This window comes from Coenobita brevimanus, chromosome 58, assembly GCF_032717465.1.
Source record: "Coenobita brevimanus isolate Jiangsu-jjx chromosome 58, ASM3271746v2, whole genome shotgun sequence".
NCBI lineage: Eukaryota > Metazoa > Arthropoda > Malacostraca > Decapoda > Coenobitidae > Coenobita > Coenobita brevimanus.
The window spans coordinates 24,342,960-24,365,250 of NC_137011.1; the positions used below are offsets into that span (position 1 = coordinate 24,342,960).

General features: G+C 41.4%; 1 protein-coding gene across 1 annotated transcript; it reads right to left on the minus strand.

Moving 5' to 3' along the window:
* Positions 1-1,919: 1,919 nt before the first annotated feature.
* LOC145402564 (glutamate receptor ionotropic, kainate 1-like) lies at positions 1,920-19,781 on the minus strand. Its single transcript, XM_080274567.1, has 8 exons — positions 19,764-19,781; positions 19,422-19,586; positions 18,547-18,679; positions 17,533-17,750; positions 16,456-16,633; positions 15,262-15,357; positions 14,013-14,173; positions 1,920-2,009 (listed from the first exon to the last, which is right to left on the minus strand). The coding sequence occupies exons 1-8, from the start codon at positions 19,779-19,781 to the stop codon at positions 1,920-1,922; spliced, it is 1,059 nt and encodes a 352-aa protein (XP_080130693.1).
* Positions 19,782-22,291: the final 2,510 nt, after the last annotated feature.

Below are 22,291 nucleotides of genomic sequence, written 5' to 3' on the forward strand. Positions count from 1 at the left end.
GGGGGTGAGTTGGGGGGAGGGTAGTCAAATGGTGGGTGACAGAGCGACTTGGAGGCGTTTTGTCTACGGCCACCCTTTGCGGGATTAGGGCGTCGGGCTATAGATAATAATAATAATAATAATAACAATAATAATATTGTAGTAGCAGCGGCAGCAGCAGCAGCAGCAGCAGTAGTAGTAACATTAGTAGTAGTAGTAGTAGTAGTAGAAGAAGAAGAAGAATTAGAAGTAGTAGCGATACTATTACTAATATCAGTAGTAATAGTAGAAGTAGTAGTAATTATTTGTCCACAAGTAACGAGGAGACGTGGGAAGCCTGTCACACACCTCTTGCACACTCCATTATCCTTGGGACACTAACTTCATTTCCCTAACACACCTACTGTTACCACAAACTGTTTATCACAGGCCTGATCATTAGCATACACACCACCCAACCATACGATTTGTACTCACCATATCAGGCAGTAAATATGACAACCACTGCCACTAACAGTACAACAGTCACTTATATACAAGCCACCAGCAAGGCCAGGTGGTATAGAAGTGTGGCATACATAAACATTTAGGTGGAGAGTCTTACACACACACACACACACACACACACACACATTGACTTCTAAAACTGTTATAAATCATATTATATATATATATATATATATATATATATATATATATATATATATATATATATATATATATATATATATATATATATATATATATATCATCACATATATAAAGGCAATCACAGTAGATAAATTAGTAATTAAACATAATAATAAATAGTATCATCATCATCATCATCTACTCCCGTGTTGCCCCACGAGGAGCGTAGGAACTCGGGGCTAGGCAAGTTGGTCCTGACATTTAAGATGAGAGTGACAAGCCTCACTCATCCCAGAGTGGCATTACTTGAACAATAAACCCCAACCACCCCTTGCATACAAACCTACACAGGCTCAGTCCGATTGGAGCACCTTAATTACCCATTAAACCACCAGGCGCCATAACTTGGTCATATGGTACCACCCAGCGTGGTAAATGGTTTCCTGGTGTACAGGAAACCATTTGGCTTGTCACTCAGTGTAGAGTCTCCCATAGTCAAAAGGAAAAGGAACTAATGAAGGAAAGAAAATCAAAGGGGGAATGTAAAGTTACCCGTAGGCAGAAGGAGGAGGAAGGAGTAAAGGAGGAAAGACAGGAGAGGAAAGAAGAAAGAGAGGAAAAGGCAGACACCGAAAGCAGCATTACATCGAGTGAGTGGAAGGTGAGATCCCCCACCTACCGGTATATATCATAATAATAATTAGAATATTAGTTTGAATATATTTTAATAAATGTAATTCTAATTAGAATAACAACAAATTTAGTCATAGCACCCTAATTTTAAATACACTATTATTATTATATACAGTAGTATTAGGAGTAATTTTAATATAGTTTATGTACAATAGACCGATTATAAACTCTATAAGAAATTAGAACTATTTACAAAATCTTTACAAAATTTCCATTGCTATCTCATAATTATAATCAATATTAATTAAACCCTGATAAGCCAATGTGGCTTACTAAACTAAGCTGCCTTTACTTTATCATAATCACAACAACACACCACAACCACGCATCATACATCGCCTGCTGCAACACCAACACACACACTGCCCCTACACCACACATCACACCACACTCACCCCAACACCAAAACGCCTAAACACCCAGTATCACTAAACAAGGCTCTATCAAACCACACCATACAACAACCATGCATCACAAATCATTTTATGCAACACCAACACACAAACTGTTTCTACACCACCCACCACACTACTGTACTCTCAGCCCTTCACCATATTGCCATAATACCCAGTATCTTTAAATAAGGCTCTATTGCACCATACCACACCACACCACTGTCAAGCATAACACATAATCTGCTGGAACACCAACATATACGCTGTCCCAACACAACACACCACACCACACTCATCCCTACACCATAACGCCTGAAGACCCCCAAACAATAAACAAGACTCAACTGCACCACACCACACCACAACCACGTAGCACACATCATCTGCTACAACACTCACACTCACACTGTCCCAGCACCAAACACCTCACCATTCTCACCCCTACACCACAACGTCTAAAGACTCAGTATCACTAAACATGATCCTATTACACCACACAGCAGCGCAACCACGCATCACACATTGTATGCTGCAACACACACACACACACACACACACACACACACACACACACACACACACACACACAGCACTCTCGCCCCTACACCTTAACGCTTGAAGACCCAATATCTTTAAACAAGGCTCTACAGTATTGCACCACACCCATTGGCCACCTACATAACTATTAAATAAAGAAGCATTGTTTTACTTAACTTCAGACTTTCATCAGTTCAATTAACTATTAGTAAATGGCAAACTAATTATATATTAAATTATATGCAAAAATAAAAAAGTAGTAGTAGTAGCAGTAATAACAGTAGCGGTAGTAGTCATAGTTGCAACAGAAGCATCATCATCAGCAGTAGTGGATGGAAGGCTGATGACAGGGAGTGCTGGAGCTCCCGTTTCATCAGCCCTCAGGACTAGGTCCTAACCATCCCCCTTTGCCAAACTTTTTCAGTGTCTCAGTTACACAGAGAGTAGGCCAGCATGATCTTCAGTACAAATTTCTCTAACTCTCTACACCAAACTACATACACAGTACACACTACACTTCCTTTTCCAAAATTGAAAAAATTGTGGCGTCTCATCACCAAGCCTCGGAGTCCCCAGGGGTGGGGACCATAAATGCCCCCACCATCCGCCCCTCTCCCGGTGACGACTCGAGGTGCCTGGAACCACTGTCTGACCCTCTCCTTCTTCATTTCTGCAACATTCGCGACCTTTCGTCTAACTTTCGCTCTGTTGAGCACTACCTCTTCTCCTCTAAACCTCACCTTCTTTTTCTAACTGAGACTCAGCTGTCTGAGGCAACTGACAGCAAACCCTTTTCTGTATCCTCCTACTTTCTCTATACTCATATCAAAGCCAAAGGTGGCTGTTGTGTATATATATACGCAACGACTTATCTTGCTCTCGTGTTCCTGAACTCAATTCTTCTGAATTCTCCACACTCTGACTTTACCTTTCCTGTCATTCTCTGACTAAATATATCTGTGCTGTTTACTTATCCCCTAATTCTACTGACTATCAAAAATTCTTCGACTATCTTACTTCTACGATGGAACACATTCTATCCATTTCTCCTTTCTCTGAAATCTCCATTTTGGAAGATTTCAACGTTCACCACCACCTTTGGCTCTCCTCTCCATTCACTGATCCACCTGGTGAACAAGCCTACATTTTTTCTATCCTTAATGACCTAGAGCAGCTTGTACAGCACCCTACCCGTATCTCTGACTGCCTTGGAGAGAGCTCCAACATACTTGACCTCTTCCTCACAACTAATCCTTCTTCTTACTCTGTTAATCTTTTCTCTCCGTTGGGCTCCTCTGATCACAACCTTATCACCTTAACCTGTCCTTTCACTCCGGTACGGCCTGTGGACCCTCCAGAGAAACGTCGTCTGTGGCATTTTGGAGCTGCGGACTGGGAGGCCCTCAGGCCATGAGCCATCTGAGTGTGCCTTGTGCATTACGGAGGTTATTCTCTCAGGCATGGAAGCATACATTCCTTTCTCATATCCTTTGACTAACGCAAGAAAGCCTTGGTTTAATCACGCTTGTTCTAATGCTGTCCGCAACAAGGAGAGGGCCTACAAAAGGTACCAAAGCCAACCCACCCCTGAATCACATCAGAATCGTGCTAAGTCTGTTCTTCGCTCTGCTAAGAATAATTTCATCCGTACTAAATGCTCCCAACTCTCCAACTCGAATTCTTCCCGCTCCTTCTGGCACCTTGCCAAAAACCTTTCTAACAACTTTACCTCATCATCCTTCCCTCCTCCTTTCTACTCTGATGGTTCTGTAGCTATTTCTTCTACTGATAAAGCAGATCTCTTCGCACAGACTTTCTCCTCCAATTCCACCTTAGACGATTCCGGTGCTGTTCCTCCATCACTTCCCCCCTCTGATTTCCTCATGGCTGACATTAAAATTTCTTCAGCTGATGTATTTTCTGCCATCACTGGCCTCAGTACTAACAAGGCATATGGGCCTGATGGGTCCCTCCTGTTGTTCTCAAGAATTGTGCTTCTGTGCTTACACCCTGTCTAGGCAAACTCTTTTGCCTTTGTCTGTCAACTTGTACCTTTCCTTCTTGCTGGAAGTTTGCTTTCATTCAGCCAGTCCCAAAGAAGGGTGACCTCTCCCAACCCTCCAACTATCGTCCAATTGCTTTAATGTCCTGTATTTCAAAAGTTTTTGAGTCAATTCTCAATAGAAAAATTTTAAGGCATCTTTCCTATCACAACCTTCTTTCTGATTGTCAGTACGGGTTCCGTCAGGGACGCTCCACTGGCGATCTTCTCACCTACCTTTCAGACTCCTGGTCATCCTCCTTTCAGAACTTTGGCGAAAGCTTTGCCATCTCAAAGGCTTTCAATCGAGTCTGGCATAAATCTTTAATTTCCAAACTGCCCTCCTACGGTTTCTATCCTTCTATCTGTGCCTTCATCACTAGCTTCCTTTCTGGTTGATCTATAGCCGCTGTTGTAGACGGGCATCGTTCTTCTCCTAGATCTATCAACAGTGGTGTTCCTCAGGGCTCTGTCCTATCACCAACTCTCTTCCTTTTATTCATCAATTATCTTCTAAGCTGTACATCTAACCCTATCCACTCATACGCCCTTCACCTTTCCATTCGGTTCCCGCAACGCCCATCTCAACAATTACTTCAACAAAGAAGGGATGAGGCTATGGCACACCTAATGTCTGACTTGGCTCGTATCTCTGACTGGGGTAAAAATAATATGGTTTTTTAATGCATCTAAGACTCAGTTCTTACACCTATCAACCCGACAAAATCTTCCACAGGTATATCCATTAATGTTTAATGATATTCAGCTTAATCCTGCATCATCCTTGAACATGCTTGGGGTTTCATTTGCTCGGGACTTATCTTGGAAAGATTATATTACATCTCCTGTAAAATCTGCTTCAAAGAGATTGGGTGTGCTAAGCCGACTCCGCTCTTTCTTTACCCCTGCACAATTGTTGACTCTATACAGGGGTTTTATCCGACCCAGTGTGGAGTACAACTCTCATGTGTGGGGAGGCTCCCCACATACAGCTCTTCTCAATAGGGTGGAGTCAAAGGCTTTTCGTCTCATTAACTCTCCTCCTCTTACTGACTCCCTTCAACCTCTGTCTCTTCGCCGCACTGTTGCATCTTTATCTCATTTCTATCGCTACTTTAATGGTCACTGCTCCTCTGAACTGTCTGCTTGCATTCCTCCACCTCTACGACGGGCGTGTAGCACCCGTCTGGCAGCAAACTCTCATCACTTTTCTGTCCAACTCTCTAATGCAAGAGTTAACCGTTACTCCCAGTCTTTCATTTATGCAACAGGTCAGCTCTGGAACTGTCTCCCTCTGTCTGTATTTCCTGCTGCCTATGATCTCCAGTCTTTCAAACGCAGTGTGTCCAGGCATCTCAAAATGATTGGATCTTGAATTTGGCTCTCTATTGTATTATGTTTTTCTCTTGGAGGGAACTGTTATTGCGGGCTCATGACCTTTGGCTCCTTCTTCCTCGCATAAAAAAAAAATCATCATTTCTTTATTTCGTAATACAGGATACATATACAGACTACATAACATTACATAACCCAGAAATTCCTGAGGCCACTGTACAGTAAAGAACATACTTAACAATAGCATATCCCTCTGAAAGATAGTTTCTGGTAATCACTTAAAAAGTTTTATACTGTACACAATATACTCACATATATACATATATATACATATACACTCACATGCACAGACTGTGCATAAAAATAACAAAGCACTGCTGCTCGGTTTGGGCAATGGAAACTATAATCAATGATATGAAAAGATTGCAAATTAAGCTTTAAAACACAGGAAAGAATAAAATTAAGTAACCTACAATGCTAAGACAAAAAATATAAAGATAAAAAAAATCATTAGAAATATCTGCAAATTATAAAAACAGAAAATCTACAGAACTAAATAAAAAGTCATAAAAGCATTTACTAAGAAATAAGAAAAACAATAAGTTAAAATCTAATAAAATAATAATAAAAGGCCACATATGACAGTACATAAAAGTTATCAAAAACTAAAAAATCTAAAATATAAGCAATACTAAAAGTGAAACTAAAAAAAATATATAAAACGACTATACATATATATATACATACATATACACATACACATACATACACACATATGTATACATATATACACATTCATATATACATACATATATACACATACACACACACACACACACACATATATATATATATATATATCTATATATATATATATATATATATATATATATATATATATATATATATAAAATATGGGATTAAAAAATCATGATAGAATTAAGCTAATAGCCATAAAACATACAAGGACTGCGTTATGTCCTCATGCCTTTGTATCCAGTCAATCTGAGATCTCAGAATATCCAGCTCTTCATGAGAAATATTAACATTATATACATAAATAAATTGTTGAAAAAGGTATTGCATAAAAAATCCCTCCTTGATAAGTGGGATATTAATCCTAAAGATAGGGTTTAGCAACTTTAACACTCTCTTACAGTACCTGGCTTGGACTAGTGCAGTGTGATGCCTGAGCAGCAGTTGATTACACCGAGCTGCCGTGATGTGACTGCTTACAATCATCGGTACTCCACAAATACGCTTTAACCCTTTAACCGCGGGTGTCATTCCAGAATGACGTTGCAAAAACTGGACCAAACCGCGGGTGTCATTCTCGAATGTTTGTGAATATTTCGAATACCCCGCGTTTTTTCCGTGCGCCAATTGTTTCAAGAGAGAGTAGCTATTAAGTTCTTTCACTCCAGCCGACCCCCACCTCCCTCTTGCCCCCCCTGGGGCCCCACCTCCCACCCCCTGGGCCCCCCACCCCACCCCGGACCAAACACGCATCAGTATCTGTCCAGCTGTGTGAGTGACAACACTGCTGATGTTATAGTGAAGTACAGGCAATTACAGTGCCTTTTACCTGCCTTAGTGAACACAGAGTGGGTGTTTATCGTATGTGCAGTGTCCATATATGTTTATAGTATTATTATCAGAATGAGGTTGGCATTTGGTAATGGTGTGTGAGCGAAAAATAGTGATTACAACACCGCTGATATGGCAGTGAAGTGCGGGCAATTACAGTGCCTTTTACCTGCCTCAGTGAACACAGAGTGGGCGTTTATCGTATGTGCAGTGTTCATATATGTTTATAGTATTATTATCAGAATGAGGTTGGCATTTGGTAATGGTGTGTGAGCGAAAAATAGTGATTACAACACCGCTGATGTGGCAGTGAAGTGCGGGTAATTACAGTGCCTTTTACCTGCCTCAGTGAACACAGAGTGGGTGTTTATCGTATGTGCAGTGTTCATATATGTTTATAATATTATTATCAGAATGAGGTTGGCATTTGGTAATGGTGTATGAGCGAAGGTAATGGTGTGTGAGCGAAAAATAGTGATTTTACACCCCTCACTTCTAACGGCACTGCCCGTCCTGTGAAAGTCAACAAAGTCATGAAACCTACATCAATGGAAAGCTGAAGGTTAGTACTTTCTAATGGTACCTTATTTTTTTCTCTAGCTTTATTCTGTGCAGAGTTATTAAGGTTTAAAGGTTTGTTTACATTTGGCTGAAACCCCCGCGGGAGAGGACAGTCAAACCAAAACAATACCCGCGGTTAAAGGGTTAACCCCCAATACGCGGCCATCGACAGTGGACCCCCCCCGGGTGGCGGCGTTCGATCACGGTCTGAGTACCTGTAGGAAAATATTAGCCAAAAATCAGACTTTAACCCTAGAACATTATACTTGGTATGGCAGATAGTACTTACATTCAGCCTTCTCCAGAGACAGGTGTTGAGCCTTCGTGGACTACCCAAGGACATGTGGAGACTTGCAAAGTTGGGTAACAAAATCTTCACTTTCACACCTCCAGCAACTCGGTTTCCCCTCTACCACAGCCTCATTCTGTCACAGTAAACTTTATACTACAACGTACAGGTAGTTTGGAATCCGTATTTGTACAATAAGCACTGAAAATAAGGCTAAAATCAACGAAGCGTACGGCCGACATGCAGCGCGGCGGCGGTCTTCCCATCACTCAACAAACATTTCCATTTTCACAGCTAAAAACACGTATACTACATTATTTTCAATCATATTACTTCCCAAAAGATCACCGCAGTGCGCTTTTTATTCTGCCTTACGCCCATCACTTTATTCTCGTTCCTGTCGGCCGCTCGCACTGACTCGGAAGAGCTAGAACTCGCCATAATGTCACTTTGAAAGCCTGCGGTAAACTGACGCTAAACAGGGGCAAACCGTGCGAAAAAAAGCTAGTGTTACAACTGGGGAAATAAGCGTTTCCTATTAGCATAACCTGCTTGTGAGAGGAGAGCGCAGATTTACAGTTCTGAGCAGTCAGAGAGCTGCCATATATCACAGCCAGGCTGGCCGGGCCATGGTGGGGGGGGAGGGGGGAAAAACGCGATACTTGGCAACAACGGAGGTCAGTAGTACAAAGGTAAAGTATGCTAATTGTAGCTAAAGGGTGGTGGTACTGATAAACAATACCAGCTGGAACATCCTTGCCCCCGTTTATTCAAAGTTAACTTGAATCGCAAACGCGACGCTCTGCCATTATGTCCTTTTCGGCGAGTGTCGCAAATGCGACGCCCCACGTTTTAGGGGTTAATGTTTTGCTAAAAGCAATCTCAAAAGCTTTAAATTTTTTTGAGTTAAAAGAGGAATCGTGGTTCCATAATGGACGTCCGTAGTCTGGTAAACAATAAGATTTAAAAAGAAATAAAAATGTGTCCATGTCAACAGCTTTAAAATCCCTAAAAATACTATTAAATGAGGCATAAAAATATTAAGTTTAAAAATAATATCATCATTGTCTTTAAAATTAAAACAGACATTATGTCCAAGAGATAGGTAATCTTCATTTTGTTACATATTAGGTAACGTGGGGTCTGACGGACCCCATGGAAAAAAAAAAAAAATTCTGTTTGAGATATTTCAAAATGCTTCAATACATAAATAATTCAACCCCTTATCTTTAAATAGGGCCAGAAAAAATAAAGTTTAATCGAAAAAATATATATTTTTTTAAAGTTTACACAAAAATGATAACATTTTAGGTATGCAAATTTTAAGATTAAATCTTGCAAAATTGAAAAGTAATATCATGATTCCTTGGGTGGCCTGCAGTAGACCGATGTTGGGACCTTCTGTATACAAAAGGAGAAAGACAGCAAATTGAAATAAAAAAAATCACAAGAGGGCTCAACTAGGTTACATTATAGGTAATCTGGGGGTCTAACATACCCCAATGGCTCTATAGAGCAAAATCAGAGCCAGATACAGCTATGACCCCATCATCCCCACGAAGAGCATCACTAGGCAGGAAGGTAATGAGACGGACAGATCTGTAGACCTTATGCTCATATTTTTAAAAATCAAATTTTGGGGACTGGGGTTTTGTGAGACCCCACATTACCTACTAACCTTTGCTACTTGCAGTGTATCACCGTTCAGCTCAATGCTCTCTGTTGTCTCATCCACTTTGTTACTAAAGATAACACACTTAGATTTTGTCCTGTTAACCGTAAGTAAGTGTTCATCTATACTCCACTCTTGATGCACAACTTCTTTTTGGCATACCGGTACTGATATTTCTTCCCGTGGCATCTAGCTGCGAAGTTGGTGTAACTGGTTGAACAGTTTGGTAACGAAGGGAAGTCAGGTCTTCAAAAGTATTAACCTCACCTGTTGTGACGTCTCTAACTGCTTCATCCAAACCCAAAACAGCACTCATGAATTTTGTTTTTAAGTCAGTAACATCAGCTTTCAGTTGGCGTAGAGTATCAGCAGTATTTATCACCTCTGTTTTCATATCAAGTATCTTTGGAAGTATTTCTTTAACCCGAGACATCCTGTCAACGTATGGATACGTTGCAACATTTTGCATTTGCCAGTCCCGTTGATGTACTGGTACGTTTTGCAATTGCAAGTTGCATAATTTCCACAATTTTCAAAATTCGCGGGAGATTTTTGGTACGTAGCATCGCACGACCTTCCCCTACCTGCCACCAGGCGGGGACACTCGGTGACCCCGCGCAACCCGCGCTCACCTGCGGCTCGGTCACTCACCTGTCAGCAATGGTCCTGCTCAGACATGGCGCATAGAGGTCTCTCGGAGGAGGAAATTCAAGCCGCCCTGGATGCCTTTACTGGCGATAGTGATTCACCACTCGATGACGAGTAGATGGACAAAGATTATGTCCAATCAGAGGATGTGGAAAGCAGCAGCAGTGATGAGGAAGTCCCGTTCCCCGTCCCCCAGGAAGTGGCGCTACGTGACTTATCGTGCTGCAGAAGAGGGTCAGGCTGCACAAGAACAACATGCAAGATCCTCCAGCCAGCCCCTACGTGACGTGGAGCCCGATGTCGAGGACGAGGACGAGGACAAGGACGAGGAAGAGGACATAGCCGTGGGACGTGCTGCCACGTGGTACAGCCGTGAGGTTATTACTCATCGCGGCCCAGAGCGCACACCACATCGTTCTAACAGGTATGGGCCTAGTGTTTTGTTTGGGGATGGCGGAAGTGGCGTTGAGGGAGTGGGGAGTGAAAGGGAAAGTGTTGGGAGGAGTGTGGAAAGTGAGAGTGGCGGGAGTGAGTCACGTGGTGGTGTGAGGCGGTGGGGTTTATCACTTGGGGCAATGAGGGCGGGTGGTGAGTCACGTGGTGTGGTGATGGAGCAGGGAGGTGAGGAGGAGCCACTCCTGAGCACATCTTATGCTCCTGAATATTCCCGGGCTTCCTCTCCACAGCCCCCTGATGTTCCCCAAGGCCGAAAGGGTAAGGGAAAGGGGAAGGGTAAAGGCAGAGGGAAGAGGGGTGCGAGTCGGGAAGCCCTACACACTCCTCCTCCCCAACCTCCCCCACCATCATCTCCTCCCCACCCTGATGAAGGCGAGGATGGGGACGATCGGGACGAGGATTTTGTGTCTTGGAATTGGGGGGATGGGAGTGATTTTACTCCCCTCATTCACTCATTCACTGAGCAGGGGCGTACTGGATGCATTGCTCCCAGTATTCACCCTAATTCAACCAGGCTGGATTTTTTCCACCTTTTCTTCAGTAAGGCTTTTGTGGAGGAAATAGTGGATCAAACAAACCGGTTCACTATCAGCCAGTGGCGTGAGAGTGAAAGACAGGGCACAAGGAGCAGGCATTCTATCCTCTACCCAGTCTCCCTTGCAGAAATGTTTTTGTTTTTGGCCTTGGTACTTTTGATGGGTATTGTACGAAAGAACCGAATTCCTGCATACTGGACAAGGGACCCTATTATGCTTACACCAACAGTTGGCCAAGTAATGAGCCGTAATCGGTTTCAGCAAATTCGAAGCCGCCTCCATTTCTATGATGCTGATGATCCTGCAAATGCTAATGACACAGATAAGATGAGGCGAATTAGATTGATTTTTTATCACCGAAGGCAGACATTCCATTCCTCATTTTATCCCTATAGAGACCTCGTCATAGACGAGAGTCTCGTGTTGTGGAGAGGCAATATTTCATTTCGGCAGTACCTACCCAGCAAAAGGCACCGTTTTGGGTTCAAGATCTTTGTTATGTGCGACTGCAGGACTGGGTATGTGCAAGACATAATCTTGTACACCGGTGCACAGACAGACATAATAGAAGATCGGAGTATTGGTCTGTCGGGAGCAGTGGTAAAGACAATGATAGAAGACTATCTTCATCGTGGTCACGTCCTATACCTTGAGAATTGGTACACTAGCCCTCTTCTCGCTCGATATCTACACAGGCATGACACGGGGATATGTGGGACCGTCAAGGTGAACCGGCGTCACATGGTCAAGGTGGGGCGGAAACTTGACAGGAATGAGGTTGTCTTCTTCCAGGCAAACAAGATCCTTGCAACTGTGTGGAACCACAATAGAGAAGTCCGCCTCTTGTCCACGGTTCACCGCCCCTTGATGCACCGTACAGAGTCGGTAGTTTATCGGAGCGAGAACAGGCGCCATGTATGAAAACCTGAGTGTGTGCTTGATTTTAATGTCAACATGCTCCTGGTGGACCAGTCAGACTCCATGATATCCACTGTCGAGTGTGCCAGGACCACGATGAAGTGATACAAAAAACTATTCTTTCACCTGTTTGACATTACTGCCCTGAATTCCCACCACCTTCACGCCATGATAACAAGAGTTCAGGAAACCTTTGAAGGGTTTGTGAGGGAGCTGACACGAGAGATTGTTGCAAGATATGCGGTTGAAAGGCCCCAACACCGCACCCACACAGCCCCAGGTGCCCACCCTCCCCTGAGATTATCCACCTGCCATTTCCCCACTCCCATACTTCCCCAAGCAAACAGACCTAGGCCCCAGCGCAGGTGTCACGTGTGTAGCAATTCCCGCGTGAGACCCACCACTCAGAGAAAGGACACCCGCTATGAGTGCGTTCAGTGTGACGTGGGTCTGTGTATTCACCCATGTTTCAGTGAGTTTCACACGCTCCTACACTTCTGATAAGGTGTGAATGCGATAGGACGCTGATACTCTGAAATAAATAAGACAAACAGACGCTCAGTGTAATTATACGCCCCGTAGATCTGTAAATAGTATTATGGAAGTGGAAACGGGTGTAATATAAGTGGAAAATTATTATGTAAGTGTATGAATATTATCTAAGTGGAAACATATCTTGCGAGGGTATTTTGATGCGATATTCAGACACTCAGTGGAATAAATAAGGCCCGTAAATATGGAAATAGGAGTCTACAAGTGAACACGGGTGTAATATAAGTGGAATATTAGTATGTAAGTGTATGAGTATTATGTTGGTCAAAACATTCATTGCGAGGGTATTTTCATGCGATATTCTAACGCTCAACAGAATAAATAATGTCAGTAAATATGTATAGTGCAGAATAGGGTGTAAATGGGTGTAATGTAAGTGGTAAAGTATATTGTGATTGAATAAATAAGTAAAAGTGGAAACACGAGTGTTAGAGAGTGTGCTTGCTACGAGATTATGCCCTAGCATTTCGCTAAATGCCTTCGTTATGAATATAAATAATTGAAAACGTTTATAGTGGTGGAGGAAAGGTTCAATGTAAAGAAGAAAATATTATGAAAGTGATAAAACAATGTTGTATGTTGAAATACGAGTCGTAGTGAGTGCGCTGAGTATGCATATGTGCGCTATACTTATGCTACATGTCATCGTAATGAATGAAAACAGCTGAAAACATTTACATACAGTACAAAATGGTAAAATGGCATTGAAACAGTAGTATACAAGTAGAAAAAATATGTTGACTGAAACAAGAAACTTGGCACATAGCGTTTTACCAATCGGACCAAACTCGCTATGTTCGTGCGAAGGTACAATGCTTATTTTTCATATATATGTCATTGAAATTCATAATATTGTTATTCTTATTGTTTATTAGTTCAAATTCAATAAATGTAGAGGTGTTGTTTGTTGTTTCTCCCAAAATTACCTACCATAGAAAACGTGAGCATCTCACACCCCTATGATAGAATACGATACCTGGCGCGGGGGACCTCACCTGTTCTGACCGGTTGCGGACCACGGTAAGCACTTTCTTTGTGATTTTCCTTTGTTTCTCAACATAAGCGGAAGTTTTAGCCAAATAATATTTTTTCCAAAAGTGGTCGGGACTGGGGGGGTGTCAGAGGTGCGAAAGTGGTCGGGACGTGACGGGTTAATACTGGTTGTATCTTCAGTAAGACTAACTAGAAGAGGACCAAGCTTATCCAGTTCGATAGGCGGCATCCTTTTGTGCGAGTCCGTCACAAAGTTCACAGGCTTCTTAGCTTGCTTCACTCGTTCATATAGCTCAATGAGACCTTTCACTTCTTTTCGTTTCTTGTCAGGGTCTCGTCTCCAGCTCACATCTTCACACAAAATTCCACATAATATTTCATACCCCTTCTTAACTTCTTCATAGCAATAGAAGGAGTTAATAATGTCAAAAGGGGTCTCATAAGGAAACACAACAGGCTCTTCACAACATAGTCGTTTACCGCCATAGTTTGTGCTTACTGGCAACTCTTGGCTTACAACTGAGTTAATCAAACTGTAAAGACTATTATCACATCAGCGACAATAATGTCCCCATCCATCAAGATATGGTAAACTATACACATCAACACAACACTCGGTCTTTTTAATATCATGCAGACAATAGTAAAACACTGTTCAAAGGTCCGGCGTGAGGATAGTAGTAGCAGTAGTAGTAGTAATATATTAATATTAAGAAGAAGAAGAGGAAGAAGAAGAAGCAGAACTGATCAAGATGAATCTGTATAATTTTAGATCAACAGCTAAAGAGTAGTTGTAATGACGTTAAGTGTTACAGAGCATAAAACTGCACTGTGAAGAAGGATTTAAGGATGGCAGTAAATGAACTGTATAATCTAGTTCATATACTATCGACGAGTAGCCTACCGTCAAATCTGTCACTCCTTACGCTCTAATGATCCAATATTTCGATTTTTGTTTTGGACTGTACACCGGTTTATCATAATCCCATCCTAATAAACAAGTAAGAAACACCATCATAATCTTTACATCATCATAGACATTATCATGCTGAAAGACATTTCCATCTAACAATATGGTAAGGCTGAGTATTTTAAAATAGCTATATGGGCGAACTATCAGCAGCATATCCACTTGGTTAACACAATCATCCACCGTTACGAAAATTTATCATCGTATTCCGACTGGCTTTGGAGATTTCGTATCACCTCATTGCGATTTTTATTCTGCATATTGCATCCCTTAATGATGCAAACTGTGTAGGTATTACAACGAAATGACATGACTAAGAGAGATGAAATATGCAAAATAAATCCCTAAGGAGGAGGTGTTACGAGGCCTCTAATACCACCTAGAATACGGCTCTCAGTACAATCACTCATACGTCCGTTCGCTAGGCCTTGAAGCATTATGGTAAAAAAAAAATAAGGTGCGTACTTGCGTCCCAGGGCAGGAACGAGGGGACTGTCCTTACGACCCGCCATGGCCTCCACGGCGGGTATGTACCGCATATTGCCCAGGCTATACACACACTTGCCTGTGAGGTACCAGAAGTGAAGAGTGGATTGTTAATATTATACACCAGTCTCACACACAACACGCTATAGTTGTAGGTCAGAATCTAAATCCATCATGAATCGAACAAACCAAGGTTTTAACAAGAAGCGATGCCAAGGCACAACAAACCCATCCCTGGCAGTCATCTTATTGCTGACATACAAACACAATAGGATATCTAGTCAAAGGCATCACATATCATATTTGAAGTAAACTAGGTGAAAACTGACGATTTTATTCATTCATTCATTGCCAGACGCCATAAATCCCAAACGGGGTGGCCAAGGGCTTAGAGTTAAATGTTTTACAGGGAGGGGCATATGCCCATTTGAAATTTTAGGCCAGACTCTCCTAACACTGATCCCCCTACCGCCAACTAGGGGTGATCCCCTTGATGTAATGAGGCATGTTATAGGATGCAGATTTGAAAGATGCACGTTTAGGTTTTGGTTTCAAGTCGATGTGACGAATTTGAAAGGAGTTAGGCCAAAAAAAAAAAAAAAAAGATATTTACTCGTCTCCTTTTTTTTTTTTTTTTTTCTTATACATTTTTGGGGCCTATAGCCTGGGTCTGGGCCCAGTTTGGTCCAAAATCTTATCAGGTGATTAGGAGGTCATAGCTCATCGTATTTCTAATTTTAGTTAAAATCGCTCCAGTAGTTTCCGTGTAAAGTTGTTAACAGACAGACAGACTGACAAGCAAACAAACAAACAAACCGAGTGAAAACAATACCCGTCCTCGAGCCCCTGCGTGCCGGAGACGGGTAAAAAGGCTTCGTCGAAGGACCTAATGAAACTTGTAAAGTGCAGCAGTTTTCACTGACAAAAAAAAAAAAAAATGAAATTTCATCTCGTGTCCGTAAAATAAATAACTAAGAGAGAACCTGCCAATTTAAATGGGGTAAAAGTAGAGGGGGCGAGTTTTTACTTTCATAATTCATACTATTAGTTTACAGCAGTTAAGTTAATAAGATTCTTAGTTCAAAGAATTTAGAGGCACTCATCAGAGAGAGAGAGAGAGAGAGAGAGAGACAGACAGACAGACAGAGAAAGAGAGAGAGAGAGAGATCCATAATACCTGTCTTAGTAAATTGCGATGCCATTCTTTTCTTGTGATAGACATCCAGAGAGATCATGGCAGACTTCCCCTTCAACAAAATAGCCTGCACAACGTCCAGCTGATCGACACCAAAACGCATGATACGATTCTCCTTCCTTAGGTTCCAGATCTTTTGTTTGATGCCACTTGTAGCTGTCTGGGAAGTAGTACCGATATGCCTTTTTTCATTTATAATTACATGGTACCATTATTCACTTACTTTTAACCTGAAGGAAATATTCGTCTTTTTGCTGCATATTACGTGTATCTCGGTGGCAGCCAAAGATAACACTACGGCCTCGCATCGTGTCCACAGCACTTTCGTGACCAGCACCATATTTTACTATTAATCTTTATAGATCAGCGGTCAAGATGGGGAGATGCCAATAAGCCTAGTTAAGGTGAAGAGTGTATAGTAAATGAACAGATAAGTATTACTATATTCTTCACTTTAAACACTGCCTAAAATTCCCATTCTTCCATCTTCAACGCAGAGCTATAATAAGGGACTAACACTAGACTACGCTGCAAATCTCAAGGAATCGTATTAGGCTCTCTTCAGTGTATCATATATTTGCCTGCTCTCCGTCTTTAATGCAGAGTTGTAACAAGAGATAAACACTACTACATTAAGCACCCGATATTAAATGCTATGAATCGGATGTAGACTCTTAAAATTGTCTTATTCTGCCATTGAACTGAGAAAAATAAGCTACAAAATGACGCAAATTTCCACTTAGCTAATTCTGACAAACTACAGAATGTCTGAATTTCTAAGAGTATTTCTTTATATGCAGGTCACTAAAATTCCTGTCCATCTTTTTAACATTACCTCCCCCAGACATCAAGTTTTATTCATTCGTTTTCTTCTCAAAATTAAAACAAAAAGCCTTTTGAAAATTTAACTGGACTTATCTGAATATGTTAACTTTCATGTTATCTTCTACTCACACCAGAAAAAAAAAAAAAAACGATAATGACAATACAAACTGAGAGAGAGAGAGAGAGAGAGAGAGAGAGAGAGAATCTCATGAACACAAAGTACCAGAAACTCACCCTAAAAGCCTGTTCTTCGGCGGTTCCTTTGACTATAATGATCTGAACCGGGTGTTCGAGGAGGTCTTCGAGCGCCTGGAAGGGTTCAGGAATCACCCTCACCGAAAGGAGAGCCATAAGGTTGCCGGAGTAGCTCCGCGTCAGCACCAGCGTCATCAGCATCCACACCCCCAGCACCACACGCTCCCACCACCACCAGCTTGAATCTTCATCCACGTCTAAAGCAGAGAGATGATGCAAAATTGATCCAAGGCTGGGGCAGAAAATAATTAAGTGGATAGTTTCAAAGATATTTCTCTATTGTACACTGATCGAGTAACCCACAGTTACCTCTAGTAGTTTAAACTTTATGCACAAAGCAAGGCCGTCCCCCTAATTACCGTCTTCTAAGCACTTGACTACCAAAAATTAAGAATAGCGTTCTGCTTACTTATAACTAGTGGTATGTGGTGGTGACCATCATAGTCTCACTTGATGTAGTGCTACCTAGTTCTTCCTTCACTATTATCATTCTTATTCTGTGTCTATCCTCCTCTCTTCCTACTTCTTCCATCCTTCCTATCTATTTTCATTAGGGTTCTTTCCACTTCAGGTGGCTCTACACTGAGTAAAAAGCCTAGTGATTTCCAGTAAGTCAGGAAAACATTTACGACGGTGTATGGTAGCCTTACAGCCAATAATGGGGTGATGTGGAAGCTTTAATGATGTCATTGTTAACTGGGTAGAGCTAAGCAAATGTGTCACCCATCCTGGAATCAAACCTTTATATTCCTCCTTCCGATTTGCTGTGGCAAGGCGTTGCCTACCACAGGGAAACATCGATTTACCGCACAGGGTGGCCCCGCAGGGGCAGTTGCTTGCCTGCTGTCGATGGGTCTGCTTGACCATCAGACCAGGATTATACTCGGAAACAAACAGCAAGTTATGATTAAAAACAATTCGTTATACTGTGTTGGAAGACTGTTCCTTATGAATCAGTCATATCTGAAGTATGCTGAGTGTGTTTTACCCTACCTTGCTGCAGCAATACACGAACACAGTGGAAAGAGCTCCTCATCAGTCTGGAGCGAGTGAGAGTCTTATCGGGGATACAAGAGGGCATCACCATCACCAACATGTATACAACCAGCGCAGCCAGGATGCCAATCTGTATTGGATTTATGATATGATACAATTTGTCTGTTGAATTTGTATTTGTTCGGGTACTCACAACAACAAAAGTTCGGTCGCCTCTCCAGCTTTTCTCTCCACGGTCTTTGAAAATTTACCTAGTAAATACAAAGCAAAGGACACTGATGACAATTATTTTTACCCAGGTGAAATCATATGTTGCTTGCAGCTGATTTGTCAAACGAACTGGGAGAGGCAGCAGGAGTTTTGTTGTCGACTACTTAGATTAGGTTGTTTGACTAAATAACAAGTTTTAAAAGCAAAAACATTAGGTAGTGCAAACCAAGAACATGTTATTTTGTATTACCTTTCATATATCCATTGTTTCGAGTTTTGTTTCAGAAATCGATTATGTTTTATTCCAGAGACAACTCAATTGTTTACAAACTCTTGGTGAAACAGAACATTCATATTTTTTGTTGTAATGGCCTTCACTCATACGCCACCGGTCTATAGCCAAATATATATTCTCCATCTGATCCCAGGAATGCCTCTTTAATCTTCTTGTCAAAATCTTTAATATTTGAATCAGCTTAAAGTATACTCATTTGCACTGGAAAGGTTAGGTAAAACGTTCATCAAGCACTTCAGTATACAACAGACCTTTCCTAAGTTGAATAAAATCGTCTGTTAGCAGCAAAAATACACTAAAAAGAACGTCACCGGATTCAGTGAAATGAGAGAGAGAGAGAGAGAGAGAGAGAGAGAGAGATCCTTACCCACACATTCGTCGTCAGGGGCTGCAGGAACCCCCACAGTGTGACCTCGGGACTTCCTCGGGCTGCTAAGATTCTGGCGTAGTTGATGGACACGTGGTCTGTGAAGTCGACTGCTGTTGCTCGCTCGGGTGTCTTTGTAAACAGTCCTAGGGCAATTTCTGCTTCCTATTGAGGTGGGCGATATACTAAAAGTTATGATCCTTGAACTGTGTGGTGACTCCTATTTATTTCATTCAGTACATACCATATCCACAAGGTTGTATTCAACTTAGGGTACACCTAACAGTTCAATTGTAATTTCTGTCTTTTCTTGGGGTGGCGAATATGGAGGCATTCACTAACGTACTTATTAGAATACATATCGAGGCGATGTTAAGGACTAATTTACAAAATGTAGAGGAAATTTTCACAAGAGCAAATACTTCCATTGAATGAAATGTAAATCGCAATAGCCCTTAGAGATGCCTAATATACTGCTTGAAGGTAAGATCCATCTTTCTCCCCATGAAGTTTATGGAGGGATATGAATGACTACAGAATTAGACTAAGCAAGCAAGAACTTCCTAAATTATCAGTTTCCATTAAAAAATCAGCCAGGCTAAGCAGGTAAGTAATTTTCAAAATTTTCAATTCTCCCTTTTGTAAAATCATTCATTTTTCCTCCCTGATCTGATCATACACATACAAATTAATCAGTGCCCTCATATCAAACCTAATCTAATTTCAAAGTACTACTTACTATGTTTTTTTTTATATAAATAACAGAACGGAGGAAGGAAAAACAAATGGGTAAAAAAAAATAATCCATACACCAGATTACTGGTGTCCTCTGCTCATAAAATATCTGTAACAGTTAGACTTGAACAGTTGTGGGTTGAAATTTGGAGGAAAACAACTCTGGGGAAGCGAGTTCCAGAGAGATGCAGTTCGGGGAATGAAAGAATTCTGATAGGCAGAAGTTCTGCAATATGGTTGAGTGACATTCCAGTCATGAGCGCTACCAGATGCCCGTGTAGCACGAGGGAAGGCATGGAGAGGTGGCACCATGGATGCAACTTCGTCTGAGCATTTGCCAAAAAAATATCTGTAAAATAATGCAAGGGAGGCAACATTCCTTCTTACTTGCAAGGGAGGTAGTTTATATGTAATGGCAGGGTTGTTAATGATTCTAACGGCTTTATTCTGAATTTTGTCTAGTTGTCTTAATGCAACCTCTCCACAACCATTCCACAAGGGTGAGCAATATTCAAGCTGAGAGCACACATGACTCTTATAAATTATAGCTAAGTGCTCATCGGCGAAGAAGTTACGGACTCTGTACAATAATCCAAGTTTCTTTGAGGCGGTTTTAGCAAATGATCTGACATGAGAGGTCCAGCTGAGGGCACTGTTAAGTGAGACACCAAGAATTTCAATACTTTTGGAGATGGGAATATTAGTAGCATTGAAGGTAATGTACGAATCTGGCAATATCTGTCTATTAGTAAACTGTATATATTTAGTTTTACTAGCATTAAAAGAGACAAGGTTGTTTTGTCCCCATTCACTGACTGTAGATAGATCTTGATTTATGGAGATGCCTGTACTGAGTTGAGAGGTAGAGATATTAGACTTTGTAAATGGATGTCTGAGTGTGAATGAACTATGTAATGTTGAGTCATCTGCATATGAGTGAATGGGATTGTGAGTGAGAGATAAGAGATCATTAATATGAACCAGAAATAGGGTTGGCGCCAGAACTGATCCCTGCGGCACGCCGGCGTTAATTGAGTGGAAATTCGAATATACATCTTCTACTTTTACTCTTATTTTCCTGTCACTAAGATACGAAGAAATCAAAGGAACAAAAGACGTTAGTCCATAGCAAGGGAGTTTGGACAGCAGGGAACGGTGCCATACTCTGTCGAAAGCTTTAGAGATATCAAGACCTACTGCATGAATTTCTCCAAAAAGATCAATTGATTGATGGATGGTATGAGTTAAGAGATTGAGTATGTCAATGGTGGATCTTTCGTGGCGAAAACCGTATTGTCTATCACTAATTAAGTTGTTGGATTCAAGATGTTTAACAATATGCTTATTAATTAAATTTTCAAATACCTTACCAAGAGAAGATGTGACAGCTATTGGTCTGTAATTGGGGGGGTCAGACGAACTTCCTTTCTTTGGAATTGGGTGGATATTGGCTTCTTTCCATAAATTTGGGAATAAAGAAGTACGTATGCATAGTCTGAATAATTTAGCTAGGACAGAGGCAAGTTCAGGGGAACACTTTTTCAAAACAATTGGTGGAATGCCATCTGGACCTGGAGCTTTGTTGGTAGGTAAATCGTCTAGGATGGATTTTACGTATCTTGTCTGTATTTTAACCCGTCACGTCCCGAGGTTTTCCGCATCTCCGACATCCCCCAGTCCCAAGGTATTTTCGATTTTTTTTTTTTTTTTTGGCTAAAACCTTCGTTTTTGGTGAGAAACATCGAAAATTCATAGAGAAATCGCTCACCTGAGGTTTAAAATACCCAATCCAGGTAGGAGTTCCTCGTTACCTGACTGGGTTTTCTAACATGCTGGCACCAAAGAAAACGAGTGCTATGGGAGGGTAACTATTTTATCCACTCATAAACGGTATTTATTTATTTACTTGGTACGAATGTATATGTAGTATGAGAGTATATTGGTTTTCAAGCAGTAATAAAGGCATTATAAGCATTGTTTCACTCACTAACTAATCACCATACCTGACCTTTTTTTGCCACATTACCTGATCATTATTTCTGGCTGTTTCTTCTTCTAATGCTATGTAAGCATTGTCCTCCACATTGTCATCGATTGGGGAATCACTCTGGCCCTGAATATCTTTACTAGCCAGG